Below are 17,003 nucleotides of genomic sequence, written 5' to 3'. Positions count from 1 at the left end.
GAGGATTGCTCTCTGGAAGCGTGTGGTCATCATCACTTAGACAGAACTGGAAAGACCCATCGAGCAGCTTCCACAAGTGCATCTCTGGGGTCCTCCAAGCACAGCCACAGCAAGGAACCATGAGACAGCGTTTACATCCCAGTCCTTGTGAGGCATGGACCACCCCTGGGCTCCCACCCTGATCTCCCTCTTGTGTAACTGCTAAATGAGATGCAGTGACTTTTTATTAACGAAGTGCCCCACGAGTATCACTGAAGGTGTTTCCTGGAGGTTCAAGTTTTGTGATCCATGAAGGAGGCACAGGTTGAGGTTGTAAGCACTGTTTTTCCTCTGACGTGTGTGGTCCCCGGTGTGTTCCTGAGGCCTGGCCCCAGCGGAGCTGTGCACCTTCCCTGGGCCTTCACACCCGCCCGCCCCGGCGGGTCCTGCGCTGCCCGAGCCACAACCGCGCGGCCGCCGCTCTCCGGGTCATTCCTCTCCTTGCGGGGCTCTGCGGAGCCGGAGCCACAGCGGCGACCGCGGCCAAACGGCCCGGCCGGCGCTCGGGGAGCGCTCCTGCGGCCACCGCCACTCCCCTTCCTCGGCGGCGCCTCCGGGCGGTGCCGGCGCGGCGGGGCAGGACCCCCGCCCGGCCCGGCCCCGGACCCCGCCCGGCCCGGCCCCGCCGGGACCCGAACCCGGGACCCCGAACCCGCACCCTCGGACGTCCCCGGGCCCGGCCCCACCCCCGAGGCGCCGCAGCCAATGAGCGGCCGCCGCCGCATCCGGGGCCCGCGCCCCCTGCCGCTCGCGCTCGGCCATGGCGGAGGTGAGCGCGGAGCCGCCGCCGGGGTCGCGCCGGGCCCGGAGCCGCCCCCGGCCGGGCGGGGACACCGCGACCCCCGGGCCCCCGAGCCGCGCCCGCCCGGGGCCGGGGTCCTACGGCCGCGGCGCGGGGTGATGGGACGGGGCGGGGTCCCTCGGGACGCCGAGGCCCCGGGCGGCAGCGGGCCGAGATGCGGGGGCGGGCTGGGGCGGAGGGGCGCTGGGGCCGAGCGGGGGGCGCCGGCGGGGGCGGCCAGGGGAAGGGGCTGCTGGGCAGGACTCGGCGGGAGAGTCGGGGCGAGCGGCGGCGGGGCGGGAGCCCCGCGGCCTGACCCGCGGGAGAGGGGCCGGGGAGAGGCGCTGGAGGGGTCTCCGGGCCGGGGGCTGCGGGACCGCGGGGCGGAGAAGGCGGACGGGAAGGCGTCGGGGCGGAGCGGGAGCCCCGAGGCTGTGGTCCAGCAGGGCCCGACAGCGGTGGTGTGGGGTGGCTGGAGCCGGGATCAGGAGTGCGAAGCTGTTCGGAAGGGCTCGCGGAGCCTGGAAGCCAGAGAGCCCGGGCAGTGGGAGAGCACGGAGGTCGGGGCCGTTGTAGGGGCAGAGCCCTGGGAAAGGTGGTGGGAACGGTTGGTCTGGGTGACCAGGATGGTTCTCACCACCTCGATGAGGGGGCCAGGCAGGGACCCCCCACTGCCTCCCCTGTTGCCACGTCGTGTTTGTCTTGGTGCCTTGTGCCAAAACGTTTCTGATGTTGTTCTGCCACACTTAGAGCTGGTGATGCCATTCTTCATCGAGCCTTGTCGTGTTCCTCAAATATCCTTGACCTGTTGTAGTAGTTGTTGTGACACTTCCACACTTCATTTCCACCGTGATACCCTCATGGTGACCATGACATGGAATAAGGGTACTGGGAAGACATTGAGGTAGCTGGCTGCTCTGTGGCAGGATTTTGAATCTCTCCGAGGGCAGGGCTTCATTTCCAGGATATTTCAGTGTTATGAATGAGGAAGGTGGTGTCTGGTCTGTCAACTCATCCACCACAGTTTGGCCTTTGGTGGAGCACTAAGGCTGCTGCATTTGTTTGTGCCAGTGTTACTTGGGCACGTTGTTGGGCCGAAGTGCTACCCCGGCACCTTCCACCTCTGTGGCTCACACAGGTCTGTCCTGGGGACATCCAGGAGCTGTCACTGGCAAGGTTTGGCTGTGGAGCATCTCTGCTGTGACACTGTGCAGGGCCCTGACTGGGGCCACTGCCTGGGGCCCTGATCTTCCTGAGCAGTGCGGGAGGTGGCCTATGTGTCGTGTCATCTGTTCATTCTTTGCTCTTTCAGATGCATAACTTGCAGGACGAATCTGGTTCCATCTGTGCTGCTTCTCTCTGGCTACAGCTCGAGTTTGTAGAAAATGGCCCCATGTCAAGGAGTGTGGACAAGGCAAAGGAACCAGGAATGCTTCTCACTGAGTTTGAAATACGTGTTAGACGGGCTCAGGAAACCACATTAGTTATTAAGGAGTAACAATGGAAAGAGAAACCTCTTTTTCCTCATTTTTTTCAGGAGTGGCTTCAGCCTGGAGGGTTTTCTCTGGGGAAACACAATTGGCCTTGCACTCGAAAATGGCTTTGTCAGTGCAGAAAGCTCAGGCTCTGCCTCTGCCCGTGTTTCCTAAACCAGGGCTGAGCTTTGTTCCATGTGCTCAAAACCTTGAGTCCACAGGTAGGGAGGGAGTGCTGGAGTCATCCAGAAATACAAACATGAGAGTGAGTAATTGATCAAGCTCTATGTAACTTCTGAGAGGAAAGTTACTCTTATGCCTGAGCACCATAAACTAGTAGGAGGAAAGCGGTGCTGGGGATGGTAGAAATTTAATTTCTCTTTTTTCCCCTCAAGATTAAATGCCCCATGGGCATAGGAGCCAGTTTCCAGCATCACAGTGCAGTGTCAGAATAACTGGAGTTCCTTGCTGCGACCTTTCACGGGGATTGAATCGATCAGCAGCAGTAAGAGCAGTGATGCCTGGCCCAGAACCACTCTCAATGTGTTTCTGGTTCATGCCATGCTGTTGCATTTCCGCCTCCTGTGTGATACTTGCACTCGAAGTGTCAGACTGCACTTACCTTCAGACAAAGTAACTCCACATTGTATTGCAATCAGTGCAATCAGGAATATTCTTTCTGTCATCATTACATTTTTGAGCCAGACCTACCTTTCTGTCCTATTCCTTTGACTTTGACTCTTGTTTCCGTGGTCTTCTGGATTTGTAAGTAATCTGAGGGGTTGTTCAGTTTCACATGTACTTAAATTTGGGCATGGAAGGGGCCATTTGCTTTGTCTGTCACTTGTTTCTTGTTTTCTCAGCCCCAGCACAGCAGTGCTGGTTATTCTGTGGTGGCTCCAGCTCATGGCATTCCTGTTTGTTCTAGTGCTCCATTAGTGCTTCAGAGAAATAAACTCGGGATCGGTTGCAGAATTGTCACACTGTCATAGTGGCTGTTCCTCTTTATTTCAGCACGTGGTCATTAATAGGAGATCTCATCATTCCTGAAGTATTCTTGACACCTTTTCAAGCCAGCCCATCCATGCCAACAGCTTCAGTCCTTGTTTTCAGAGGCCTTTGCATGCAGTGACTTAGTGATCCCCGGGCAAGGAGGTGCCATCGATCGATAGATCATTGTCTGAGCAAAGGGAGTTCTGCAGATCACCCAAGACCAGAAGGAGTAAGGGTAGACCACACCCTTTCCATGAAACCCCAGTTGCTTGCTTGGAAGGATTTATCCAACAGGGATAGTTGGTCACGTTGCAGCAAAGCCCAGCAAAGGCACACGGACGCTTTCCCAAGTTATGGAGACATTTCCTGGTATAACCGTCCTCAGAATGGAGGCTGGCTGAATCCTTTCTGTGCCCTTCTCCTTTCATCATCCCCTAACTCTTCCTCCTGTTCATGGGCACAGTTGCTGGGCTCTCTCTGGAGCCAGAGTGGTCTCCGTGGGGGTTATCTGCTGGTAGTAATCAGGCACTTGGGGACGGCGAGTCGCAGTGCAGCGTATGCACCATATGGGCTGGAGGCATCTTCTTCATTGTTACGGAATTTGCAGAGTGTATGTTGATAGCTGAAGGCACTAACTTGGAACCCACAGTCTGTTGTGGCTTTTCTGATATATACTTTGCTTTACTGCTAGAGGATAAATTCTAATGTGAAGCTGTACTTTGTTTTCTTGTTAAGTAAGCTGTAAGAGACTTGTATGGAAGCATTGTAGGTGTCCTGGCTCCCACTGAGTGAGTGAGGAGTGATGGTGCACAGCTGAGATTGTTAATGGCTAAGGATCTTACAGAGATGTCATTGGTGACTGGGGGACTGACACTGGGATTTTCTTCCACAGTTGGGTGCTCTCAGTCACGCAAAAGCTTTGGTTATTTACCTGCTTGCTCCCTACCTCAGCTGAACTTGATGAACAGCACTTCCATGCACAGCAGCCCAAGGAGCAGCAGATGTTCTGGGTCGTTTTCCAGGCCTCAGCCCATGCTGCTGCCTGAACTTGTAACTGAGCACTGAATGCCACACTGCAGGTGCCTGTTGGCGGTGTCTGCCTGGCTCAGCCTCTCCCTCCTTGCCTGTACCAGACTCCTTCAGTGCCTGCTCAGCTCTGTTTCTTTGCTCACACCCCCGAACGCCTGGGTGCGGTGAGGCGTTAGGGAGAAGCCAGCATGTTGTGGCCGGCTGCTTCGGACTGTCTCTCCAAAGGGTCAGACATGATGTGTGTGTTTAGAATAACAGCTGAGAGTCCAGGTCCTTCTTTTAAGGGAAGATGTAACTCATGAAGGTCAGGTCTTAAACTGGTGAGAGGATAAGTAGTGAGTGGAGTGCTGAAGGTAAAATGGATGAAACGGAAGCACATCCTCATGGAGTCAGAGACTAAGGGGAAGGTGAGGAGGCCGGTGGAGAGCGGGCTGGAAAGAACTGTTCAATACACCTCATGAGCTCTCTTTGTGCAGCACAGTTCTTAGCACTGTCCTGTGGGGAGTTGGGTAACTTTTGCTTTGAACTTAATTGCATTTGTTGGTGGGGTTGAGTGGATGGAGGGTGTTGCATTTTTAAGAAGAGCTGTCTCAGCCATGTTCCTCTCTTTTCCTGAAGGCCTCAGTTGGCCGGCAGAGCCCGAGGGTGGTCCCATACCCAGCCCGCAGCCTATGTCCTGGAGAGCCCGCCCTTCAGAGTGCAGCAGGTACCTCAGGTCAAAGATGCCTCTGTTTGTTGGTCTAGTTGCCGGAGGAAACAAGGTCCCTGTGATCAGCCTGTCTATTTCCTTCTCCTTCCAGCACCTCCTGAGCCTGTTGGTTGATTTTCATACCATTTGACAGAGAAGGAAAGGCTTAAAGATGCCAAAGCTCCTACAGATGTCCATTTGCCCATTCTTGAATAAGGGGTAATTGCCCTAAAAATGCCCCGGATGAAGGAAAGCTGCAGTATGTGCTCACGTGTTGTGACACCAATGAATCCAGTCAGGAGAGACACAAATACTCAGAAACCTTCAGATTCAGCTTCCAGTCAGTTGTGGGACTCAGATGTGCAGAGAACCGGGCTTTGTGCTGACGGAGTGACTGCTGCCAGTTGTGTTCCCCGTCCCCCTCACTCCGTTCTGACTAGTCTCTTCCTCTGGTTTATTGTGTCTGCACACACATAAGAAGGGATCATCCCTGGCTTTGTTGCATCTCAAGATTTGGTCTGTGGGGTGCTAGTATCCAAATTCTTATTCCTGCAGTTGTGTCAATGGGCTCAGCTGATCATCGACTGAACCTGGCAGAGATCCTTTCACAGAACTACGGTGTACGGGAAGAAAGGGAGGAAGATGATACTCAGGAGAAGCAGAAATCTTTAGAAGAGCTGGAGAAGAGTTTCAGTGCCTCTCAGGTAAAGGCAGCAGGGGAAGGGAAGTTACCCTCAGGATTTGCTTGTTTGCTTTTACAGTACTGGTACCAAAAACCTTGGTGAGAAGCCCTGAGTCGCTCAGCTGGCAGCACACTGGGCTCAGGTCACCCAACAACGAGTCAGGTTTGCATTTGGATAGGAAGGAATGGTTTTGAGGACACATGACAGCAGTGAATTTTGGAGCCTTCCTCTGCCAAGTAGCCACTCTGGCAGGTTGTCCTGGCTCACCTTGGTGAAGAGCCATCAGCTGTTGGGGCTATGGTCAGTGTTTCACAGTGGAGGAGCTACAGAGATAAGCTGACATGGTGCTGCTGTGGGTGGTCCCACAGAGACCTTGGTGGAACACAAACCATGTTCTTGGTGACAGGGAGTGTCTCTTCAGGCCAGACACAAGACTAATACAAGGATTTGCTCCTTCCCTTCCTCTGGTTAAATACAGATGTGCAGTTTGGCACCTTTTCACCAGCTTGAAATCTAATATAAAAGAGAAATGTATTTTAAAAATGCCCTAGACTGTATTGCTTTGGGGTGAAAGTTCCTGGCTTTCCCTTACCTTTAGAGGAACAGGTTTTGGTGGGTCCTGACAGACCCTGCCTCGGTCGTTGTGCAGTGTTACCCAAGGCTGCCCTGATTCCCTCTGTGTGTCCGTGTTCGTACAGCTGGTGGTCTGCTCTTGTGATTGTTCTATTCCTGATGCAGCTTTGTCCTCCTCTTGCTCAGAGCAGTGAAATGCCATTTGAGGAGCTGCTTGCACTGTATGGCTATGAGGCATCTGATCCTATCTCCGAGCAGGACAGTGAGAGCAATGACATCACTCCAAATCTCCCTGATATGACTCTGGATAAGGTGAGAGCTGCTGTTTGCCTCGGTGTTTGTTGCAGGTTACTGTGTTGTGCTGGAGCTCAAGGGGCCTGAGGAACTCTTTTCAGAGGGGTTTGACCAATGCCAGGGGAAGGGCCTGCCTAGGTCTAGTGTCCCAGAGGTGCAGAAACATGAAAGTAAAGCATTTAGAGATGGGAGAAAGAATATCTGTTTTAAAAAGAATTCGGTAAAAACTCTTTATGGAACTTGGGTTGCAAGTCTTTGCACATAGTTGTGGATCTGTAGATATCCAGGGAAGGTTTCTATTTTCCCAGGTGAAGCCATGGCTCCTCCTGTTCTGGCTAAAGTCTGTAGAAATTCTTTTTTTTTTTCTCTCAGGATCTTTGAGATATTTGCTATGAGTGGAGCTCTACAGAAAGGGCCACTTGCTCATCCCCTCTGGCTTCCATAGGTAGCCACTCATGACCCTTGCAAAAGTGTTTCTAGGGAAAATAATCTGGGTGTGGTGGGGAATGTGAGAGAGAATCTGTCTTTGGACAAGCTGTGGGAGGGTGAGGAGATCTCCGGATGTGGCCACTCTTGGCTAGAAATACTTTACTCTAGGCCTCATTCCCCCTCATATATTTTTCTTAATTTAAAAATATTTTTCACTTTCTTGTTGTTGTTAAAAGGAACAAATAGCGAAGGATTTGCTTTCAGGGGAAGAAGAGGAGGAGACACAATCTTCAGCCGACGATCTGACTCCGTCCGTCACATCCCACGATGCGTCGGACTTATTCCCAAACCAGCCTGGCTGTATGTGTCATAGTTCCTAAGCAGTTGCTGTTCACTTACATGTGATGGTCGGGAAATGCAGGGGAGGGCAAGAATGGTTTTCTTTATTTTGTCGGTTTCCTGACAACAGATTTTCCACTTCCCTTCTGGGGGCTGTCCATAAATCTGCAGGGCAGTGGCGTTACTGGGCGTTGGTTAGGGCAGCATGGAGTGTAGACGAGCAGTGGCTCGAGGGGAGAATTGTCTTTAGCTGTAACTCAGAACACTGAGAAAGTGGGAATTGTTTTGCTACCTGCTGTAATTACAGCGTGAAAGATCAGTACCTCCTCTGACGCCGCTACAAGTAAATAAATTCAGTAGCACTAGTGCAGTGATACACTGTGGCAGTTCCTAAATGTTGGGATATGTGGGAAGCCAAAGCAGGTGACAGGGACTCAGCAGGAAGCGATCTTATTCCTTCTGCTATCCTGCAGAATGAAAGAGTTTGAGTTCCCCAGGTTGACCATCGCCACCCAAGTGACAAGTGTACAAATTCTTTTATTTAAAGTGAGAAAATTAAAATACAGGTAAGTTGTCACTGCTGACCGTGCTGAAAGGAACGTTAGGACAGAAAATGAAGGGAAGGAGAGGGAACATAGAGCAACAGAAAAAAAAAATTCATAACTACAGATCTTTTCCTCTCCCACAAAGCAAACAACTTCCTTGCTGATGAAGACAAAGAGCCCTGTTCATCTCCATGTGCTTCCTCCATGGCTGAGGATTCAGAGGTGGATTCCATCCCATCCAACGAGTGTAAGAAGGTAAATGACCCGAGCGCATTGGGAAGGGGAGCTCATGCAGTGCTCCTGAGTTTGAAGAAAGCGTGGCACCAAAGCACTGCAATATTTCCCCAGTCTGTTGCTCTGTGCCTTGCATTTTGTGGATGGCAGTGGCAGATGTGGGTCACAAGAGGGGTTTTTAATACAATCAATCTTGAAATTATCTTCTGCTTCAGATATGGGAAATCTGTTGTGTCTTAGTAAATTAAATCTGCAGCCTGTAGCCCTATAAAGGTGAAATGCTATGCAATATTCCCAGCAGGATTTACTGAGAGGGAACCATCTCACTAAAGAGAGGAGCAGGCTCCCAAATTCATCCTGGCTGTGAAGGTTGCAGGAGAACTTTTGCGTTAAAAAGCTTTATCTCCAGCCTTAGCTGCTTGCCATAGATCTTTAACATTAAAACTATGTAAATGCCAAGGGTCACCATGGTATGATCTGGTTGGTAGTAAACCTTCTTAGTTACTCTATAAAATAGCCAGGGTTCACTAGAAATAATAGTGATGGCAGGGGCTACCAGTAAATACATGGGCCTCATGGTGGTGTAGTCCCTAAATCATGAAGTACAGTCTGCACGGAGCATTTTCCATTTCAGTTTACCCGCCTCTCTGTGATGGTATTTCAGGAGATCATGGTTGGACCTCAGTACCAGGCCACTGTTCCCATCCTCCGCTTAAACAGGCACAGGCAAAAAGGTAAGACAGCCTGCTCTTTGTGCCTTGTTTGTGTGTAGGGCTGCTGGCCCTGGATCACCAGTCCTGTATCTCCAGACTTGGTGCCTCTCAGTGCTGACACCCAAATTTACAGCTACATCTGAGCTGGCTTAAATGAGCCTGATTGAATAGGGCTGGGAACACAGGTACAGAAGTGGTGAAGCTCAGTGAGAACTGGGTTGGTGTGACAGGTTTGGAGGAGGGCGTCTCAGCTGTAGCCAAAGGGAAGGTATGTCCTTCTGGAGGTACTCAGATTTATTCTCTCTGACATCTTCCTTAAGTAGCCCGAGTTACTGTCATTCAGTGCTCTCTGGAGCTGATCTGTTTCTTATTTGGTGGGATATCTGCAGAGTAGACAGAGGTGCCTTGATTTGCGGATTGTGCTCAGTAATGAGTGTAGTACAAGTGCCAGCTTCTTGAGCTTCTGGACAAGAAAGCTAAAGGGGTCTTTAGTTGCCAGGATTAATTAATCACAGCAACAATCTTTGAGAACACGGTAACAAAAACTTTGTCAGCCAACTCTTCTGAAGCAATGGAAGTGAGCTGAGCCTGTTCTGAGGGCCCTAAAAGGGGTATAAAGAGCTTATCTGCCTCCAAAATCAGGGGGGAAATGCAGTGCCTTGAGAGATGGTTGTCATCTCTAGTACTGGGTTGGAGTACCAAGCAAAGGTTTCCTCCCTTTTCTGTCTCCCCCATGCATGTCCATGCAGACCATTTCTCAAAAGCAGCAGAATTCTCTGTTTGATTATCTTATTTCAGTGCTTTTTCTGTTAGCCTATGAGAATGAAGATCAGCTGCTTTGGGACCCAAACATCCTCCCTGAGAGAGAGGTTGAAGAGTTCCTGTACCGCGCTGTGAAGCGGCAGTGGGACGAGCTGTCCGGCAGCAGCCTGCCAGAGGGAGAGGTGGTGAAGGACAACGAACAGGTGAGCTCAGTGGCTCCTGCAGCCCATGCAGACCCAAGTGGTGCTTGCCTGACAGTGCCACATTCCCTACGGAGGTCAGAATGAGGTCTAATTCCAGTGATCCCCTGCTCCAGCCTCACAGATAAGTGAGGGTGTACTGCCCAGCTGCGGTGTGAGGAGGTCAGTCACCCTCCCAATGGGAAGACTAGAAAAGCCAGCAGATCAACCATATCAGAGCAGCTGGGTTTTCTCTAAGTTAGCCTGGTTAGATTCTGGAAGTGAGTCTTCAGGAACACAAAGGCACACCTGTAATCTGCAGAGCTGCTGGTGGAACTACATCTGTCCAGTCCCAGGGTTTGTAATCCAGTGCCTTAAAAAGTGGAATAATCTCTGCTGATGGTCAAGCAGGGTTTAGCAGCAAGGTGGCTCCTGGGAAATATAAGTTTTATGAGACAAACGTGAGTCTTGAGCAGGTTGGCTTGTGGTGTGTTGCTCAGGTACATGCTGTGAGTGATTTCCTTCTGCTTCCTAGGCTTTGTATGAGCTGGTGAAATGCAACTTCAATGCAGAAGAGGCACTACGGAGGTTACGGTTCAACGTGAAGGTTATCAGAGGTGAGAACCCCCCCTTACTTGGGTTCTACCCCAAACATCAATGCACATGCAACTCTTTCTAGATTCTGTACATCTCCAATTCCTCTTTCTGCTGTAGATGAGCTTTGTGCCTGGAGCGAGGAAGAATGTAGAAATTTCGAACATGGCTTTAGGGTCCACGGGAAAAACTTTCACCTTATCCAAGCAAACAAGGTAAGGCTGCTCCCCCCAGCTTCTGCTGAGAGCAGGGGAAGGAGGCAGGTGCTTTGGCACCAGAGGTGTGCTTTGGGCCTCGGCTGATGCAGGGAGTTCAGGATTGCCGAGTTCCGGTCCCAGGCTTTGTGTTGACTCATGCCAGCAGGTGATGGGCTGTTCACTGCCCTGCTCTGCCTTATTTTCCAGGTGGGAGAAGTCACAAACACCACTGACCTGCATGAGTGATGTCAGTTAATTACTGATTAGCCCTTTCTGGAGTCTCAAAAGTTCTTTCCAAACTCTCAGCCCTTGCAGTACTTCTGTGAATGAGTGAGTTGAGCATGTGGATGTTTTGTAAAGTCCCCTGGGGTCCTCTAGAATGGCAGATGCTGTTGTAGGGAGAGCTGGGCCACGGGACATGCTGCTGTGCTGGGAGTTGGCAGAACCAGAGAGTCCAGTTCTACCACTGGTTAATTGTGGGCATGTTGATGCTGGCCAGTGAAAATGGATGCAGGTTTGCTCTCTCTCTGCTAAGTGTGCTGCTGCTGGAAGTGCAGGGAAGTCCTGCACGAGTGTACATGTCTGGCCCACACGGGTCTGTGAGAACAGCTGTGCACTGTGGGGAGTTCTTTCTCTGGCCGATCGCCACCTCGGAAATCTCAGTACGTGCTTCTGTTCTGCAGCATAGATGTGTCCATAGCAATATAAATTTCTGTAATGCACCTAATTTTCTGTGCTGGTTAAATGGGAAAATAGCTCCTGCTCCATGAGATACACCTCGATGCGTGGTGTTCTGACTGGGATGTTTCTCCTCAGGTCCGCACCCGGTCAGTGGGCGAGTGTGTGGAGTATTATTATATGTGGAAAAAATCAGAGCGCTATGACTACTTCACTCAGCAGACTCGTTTAGGAAGGAAGAAGTACGTCCTCCACCCTGGAGCCACGTGCGTGGAATATTCTCACACTAAAATTAGTAATATTAACCTCCCAGTGAAGATTCCTGCTGCAAAGCACCTCCGCTCAATAGACTGCGCCTTCTTCTCTAGAAGGTTTCTTGGGTGGGAGGATGGAGGGATGCACGGGATGTTCTCAGAACAACAAACACTGTTGGTGTGGGGAGGGAAGATAAAGAACTCATTGCTTGGATGTATACTTCCTTGTGTTAAAAATAGTTCTGTTTCAGACAAATGCATCCCGCAAAAGTTAAGGCTGGGGTCAGGGATTCATAGCTGATTTCAAGGAAAGAACTCAGTTTGATGAGGTTTTGGGAAGGGAGCTTTTTAAATTCAAACCCACTATTTCTGATGGTTTGGAATCTGAATTAATTTCCCTGCTGTCGCCCTTTGAGGCAAATTCTTCCCTTTGAAATGTATGCTAATTACAGAAGATACTTTTCAAAATACATCTTTTCAAAAAGGTTGAAAGTGAAATGTCTTAAAAGGTCAAAATGAAATATTGAAGCTGAATCAATTAAAAACATTAGATGAAGGCTTAGATTTTTTTAAAATTCTGATGCAAGAGAGGAAAATACCTGAAACCTTAAATTCTTCCACGGTAGGAAAATACGTTCTCATCACTTGCTCTTTGCTGACACACTATGGACCCACTGCAGTCATTCCATGAAACTGGATGTTCCTGGGCATTTGACCATTTGTTTCCCTTTGGAAAAACTGGGGACAGAGCTCTCCAGGAAACTAGAGAGCCTGTTCTGATTTACCATGGGCTGGTCTTGGCCATGCTGCCATCAGCTCCTCGGGGCAGAGTCTAAACTGGGCTCTGCAGACCAAGAAGGGATGGACATTCATTCTAGTGATGTCTCTACAGTCCCGTTGCTTTATTTGTTGATAGGTTTTAATCCCAGTCACCCTTTTTCCTGCCTGCACTTCTCTGCTTAGAAGGTGGTGGCAAGGCTCTCTCTCTTTCCCCACAGAGATTTCACTGACAATGACCTGGATGGGGTTGAAGTAGAAAACACCAGTCGTTCCCGGAGCTCCCCACCAATTCCCTCTGCAACTGGCTGCCTGAATGCTCACTTTGGTCAAGATCAGATAGCAATAGAGAGCACAGGTAACTTCCTTTTGTTCTGTCTGCCATGGGGATCACTTGCCTCCCACACTCAGTGGCACAGCCCCTCCTTTGCCTTTCTCCTGCTGCCATTATCCTGCTGTTGCTCTTCTCCCTGCACCTTGCTGGTATGCTCACCTTGCCCCCTGTTAAATACCAGCCTGTGCAGGTTTTGGTGTGAGCAGAAGAGTCTTGTCTGTCTCTACATTGACCAGGGGTGACTATAAAACAGTTGTTCCTGTGTTGGGCTCAGAGAGGTGGCCTGGGTCATTCCCAAAGCAAAAGAATTATGCACTAACTTTGGGCACCTGAGCAAGGTGCTTCCAGTGCACTGACACAAGCAGCTCCTCCAGAGACTGGGTTAAGGCCCCAGAAGTCAGGCTGTGGGTGCAGGCTGCTTTCAGACAGAGCTGGCTGTGAGAAGACTCGCAGGGAACCCAACATGGGTTCATTCCCTCACTGTTCTACTGCAGATGAAGGCTTTGTGTAGGCAGCTCCCAGGAGCTGTTGGCATGAGGGGATAGGATTTAGGATTTGGCTTATCTTGGAATGTGTCTGTGAGGTTTCCTTTAATTTCCATAGAAACACTGATGGCCTCCCATCTGCTGTCGGCATCTTGCCTTTCTTTGGTACATGCTGGCAGGGATCTTGATTGCTATAATAAAGAAACATTTGTTTCATCAAACAAATACTGTTGTGATTAGCTGGGGTTGACCCGGGTGTTTGTGCATTACGGACTCACTGTAGCTTTCTTTCCCTTGCTGTGTCCTGTTTCCTCCTCTGTGCGTGCAGAGCCCCTGAGCGTGGAGAGCACAGCCTGCAGCCTGGGCAGCATCAGCGAGTCGGGGCAGGGCTATGAGTGCAGCACCCCCTCAGAGACGAATTGCTCCTTTGACCCCACGGAGGAGACGTCCTCAGGCGCTGTCTCAGCGTCCTGCCAACGACACACTGTCCCCCACTCCGAGCCAGAGCTCTTTGCTTTGCCGCCGGCAGGACCAGGACTGTCAGAGAAGCAGGAGACTTTGCAGAGCTCTGGTGAGACGATAACTATGGACTTCACTCTCCCTGCAGACATTAACGAGGGGTTGCCTTTAATTGCTAGCCCTGTGGATTTGGACAGAGACCCAGAGGCAGTGGTGGCCCCTGCGCAAGTGTCCTTATCGGTCACAGATTTTGGTCTCATTGGCATCGGAGATGTAAATAGTTTCCTGACTGCTCATCAGGCTTGCCCAGCACCTGTGGCTCAGTCAGAGCCTCTGTCACAGTGAGAGTCTCCAGTCACAAATTTGTCACAGACCCAGCAAGGACTTTGACCTGACTGAGTGAAATCCTGGAACTTCCACTGTCCTGTAGGGACAGTTTGGAGCTGTTGGTCAGAATCCGTCTTTCCATCCTCCTTGATCCAAGGCTACAGTGAAACCAAACACCTTTCTGCTCCAGTGTATCCTGACACAATCACGAAGAGTGATGGCTGGCTTTCCTGGGGGGGGGAGGTCCATCACCCCCTCTTCCGTTGACCACGTATCACCCCAGGTGACGCCAGGCTGCTCAGAGAGTCCCTGCCTCAGGACAGGGGAAGTGTCCCTTGGCCCCAGTGGGACAGTCTGAGGGCAGAAATGCTTTGAGAACAGGGCTGTGTCTCTGTCACGTTGAGGATGCAGTTCAGGGGTCTGAGAGCTTGGGAGGTCTGCAGGAAGCACAGCCTGCCCAGGCCGCAGGGCAGTTCACTGCAGAGACGGGCATGGCAATGCCAAGGGAAGCTGAGGAGTGTCTTGGCCTTTGTCCCACAGGCAGTGTGTTGCAGTAGGAGTCACTTACTGCAGTCTTCTCCCAACAGCTATGGATCATGACAGGCAGAAACACTGCTGCTTCCAGCCTCGGGCAGCTCTGTGTTCCTGGTGCCCACTCTCCACCAGCTGCAGGTGGGTCATGGCCTGGTCCAACCCTTGGGCTGAGGCATCAGGTCTTGGAAGGGGATGCTGTGTGGTGCAGCAGTATTGAGTCCTTCTCACCTTCCTACGCAGTGCTGGCCCAGGGAGAATTGGTATGGGCAGAAATAAGAGTTTCTAGAGCCACAGAGTGATGCTGGCCCGGAGCACTGTGGTGCTGCCACTTCTGCTGCTGGCGGGGAATGACCTGATCCTCACCTACTCACAGTGCAAGAGGGTAAAATGCAAATGAAAACTTCTGTAACTTCCCAGTTTGTTCCAACAATTTGTCAGCAGAGGGATGAGGTTACTTAGCTCCTCCCAGAGTGTGAAGCCTGGGACACTGGTGCTAGCTCAGTCTCAGGCAGGGGAGCACACCAACCCTGGGCATCCCTGCCCCTCCCTCACAAAGCAGACTGTTTTCTGAGAGGAAAGTGTGTCTTTACTGCCATGCTCAGGGAGGTGACATGTAGCCCTGTGTGGTGACGAGGTACTGCCTGCCGTGCAGAGCCACGGGGGCCTGTCCATGGGTGTGCTGGGGTCCAGAGCTGCTTTGCTTCCCACATGTGTTCCAGGTCTGGTGTTTGCCACTGGCTTAAATGCAACGTGTTCTCATTCCCCTTTTTCCATGCAGAGAATGCTCTCCCCTCACCTGCTGAGCAAGGCCCTCGTGCAGATGGTCCCTTCCTCCAGCCGTGTTCTGCAGTTGGGAGGGGGCTTGGGTTGAGGGCTTTTGCTTGCTTTGGTAGAGGCCTTGGGGCTGTGACTGTGCACTTGGCTCTGCTGCCAGTGGATTTGGCAGGTACCTAAACCCACAAGCCTGCATCCTCCTTTTACCCAACCCTGGGAAGTTGTGCTCAGCCCCGCAGCTGGGGCACAGAGGCAGGATGAAGCAGCCTCATGGGACAGCAGGATTAGAACTTGTCTCATCTCCTAAGCCCCAAATCTGTTCTGTGTGCATTTGCTTCGGTCCCCAGCACTGCTGGGAGGTGCTGAGCCTCAGGCACAAGCAGCTGCCTTCACCTGGCACCATTTTGTCAGCCAAATGTGGTTGGCAGAGGCCTCCCCTCCAGCTGCTCCCAGTGCCTGCTCCATAGTGGAACTGCCCAGGCTGTGATTCCCCTTTCCTGGGGACAAGAGGAATCTCCTTGGCTGAAGGGAGAAGAAGAGGCAGGGTGAGAGTATGGGTAGCCCTCCCAGGGAGGGCCAGGCCTTGGCATCTCCTCCATCAGTTGAGAACATTCTTAGTTTTTCTGAAACCATTTTTTCTTTGGTTTGTTTCAAGCCCTAATGAAAGGAGACAGGAGCTGGGGAAGGCAGAAATCTCTTTATGTCTTTCAGTGTTGTTTACAAATTTGCATGGGGTCTTTCAACATGAGTGTGGGCTTTATCCACATAACTTTGAGGCAGAGGGGTGGAAAAGGCTGGGACAGGGAAGGGGGAGTCACTGAGGGGGGAGGTTTGGTTTTGGTTTTTGTTGGGGTTTTCTTTTTCCTTCTTACAAAGCACATTCACTTTGAGCCGCCCAATGCTGGACTCTTCTCCCTTGCCCCCCAGCCCTACACTGTGAAGTGACACTGCCTTGAAGACCCCTCGCTGTTATTTATTTAATTAAAAACCTAATTTGAAAGTGAGTAAGAAGCCTGTCTTCTTTTTGTAGACCAAGATGCAACAGTCCCATGTGTCGTGATGGCAGAAGCAAGAAAAGGGGTCTCTGCCTCCGCTGTCTGATCCTGTCCTGCCCTGCAGGCAGGGTGGGACACCCTGTGCCAGGGATGCCATCCCAGCCTGGGAGGACACCCAGCATCCCTGGCTGAGTTTTGCCCCCTGGCGCTGTGGGTAGAGGGAGCTGTTTGTTGCTCTTACAGGTGCCCCAAGTTCTCTGAACCCATCAGCCTGTGGCAGGCCCGTGGTGGTGGGAGGCAAGGGTCCATCCCTGTCTCACCACTTCAGCCAGGAAAAGCATCTTGGGGGTTCCTGCTGCAACTGCATTGTGTTTCCCCACCACAAAGCCCCTCTGTCCCATCAAAAACTCTTTAAATTCTCTTCTCCTGCTTGTGCCTGGCTCTGGCCTTCTGTCCTGGGGCCTTGGGGGGCTCTGGCCACGCAGCCCCCTGGCTCTCCCCTGCAGAGGTAGGTACGAGGGTGGGCACAGGGGACGGGAGCTGGTTTCCTGCTTCCTTTGAGGCCCCGAGGTGCAGCGGGAAGGATGGGTGTGCTTGAAGCCCTCATATGTGGCCGTGGTCACCTCGTTGCATCCTTCGAAATGAAATGCTGTTTTCGGCCCTGTGTGACCCGAGGGTGTGAGAGCCGCAGGGCCGGAGATCGCGGGCTCTGCAGCCCCACCAGGCCCCGGGGGAGGGTCCCGGGCGGGCTCTGCAGCCGCAGCGCTCGGACGGCAGAGGGAGCCAGAGCCCCGCGCCCGGGGCCCCCCCGCGCCCCCCGGTATCCGGCCCGGGGCGGC

General features: G+C 52.0%; 1 protein-coding gene across 7 annotated transcripts; it reads left to right on the top strand.

The window, feature by feature from the left end:
* The first annotated feature begins 790 nt into the window (after positions 1–790).
* MIER2 (MIER family member 2) lies at positions 791–16,173 on the top strand. Of its 7 annotated transcripts, none has more exons than XM_027713121.2 (13): positions 791–808; positions 4,936–5,023; positions 5,561–5,709; positions 6,453–6,573; positions 7,221–7,344; positions 8,014–8,123; positions 8,767–8,836; positions 9,614–9,780; positions 10,292–10,373; positions 10,471–10,565; positions 11,364–11,491; positions 12,478–12,614; positions 13,404–16,173. In XM_027713121.2, the coding sequence occupies exons 4-13, from the start codon at positions 6,457–6,459 to the stop codon at positions 13,877–13,879; spliced, it is 1,506 nt and encodes a 501-aa protein (XP_027568922.1). In that variant the 5' UTR covers positions 791–808; positions 4,936–5,023; positions 5,561–5,709; positions 6,453–6,456; the 3' UTR covers positions 13,880–16,173. The 7 variants fall into 7 exon arrangements, with proteins under 7 accessions (XP_027568922.1, XP_027568919.1, XP_027568916.1 ...); XM_027713118.2 differs by lacking the exon at positions 791–808 and adding an exon at positions 1,212–4,724 and having other exon boundaries at positions 4,936–5,032; positions 6,448–6,573; positions 11,364–11,467; XM_027713115.2 differs by lacking the exon at positions 791–808 and adding an exon at positions 1,213–4,724 and having other exon boundaries at positions 4,936–5,032; positions 6,448–6,573.
* Positions 16,174–17,003: the final 830 nt, after the last annotated feature.

This window comes from Pipra filicauda, unplaced genomic scaffold (assembly GCF_003945595.2).
Source record: "Pipra filicauda isolate LSUMZ 115617 unplaced genomic scaffold, ASM394559v2 scaffold482_size497672_pilon, whole genome shotgun sequence".
Classification (NCBI taxonomy): Eukaryota; Metazoa; Chordata; class Aves; order Passeriformes; family Pipridae; genus Pipra; species Pipra filicauda.
Note: the sequence above shows the minus strand (reverse complement) of the source record. Positions and strands in the feature narration are given on the sequence as shown.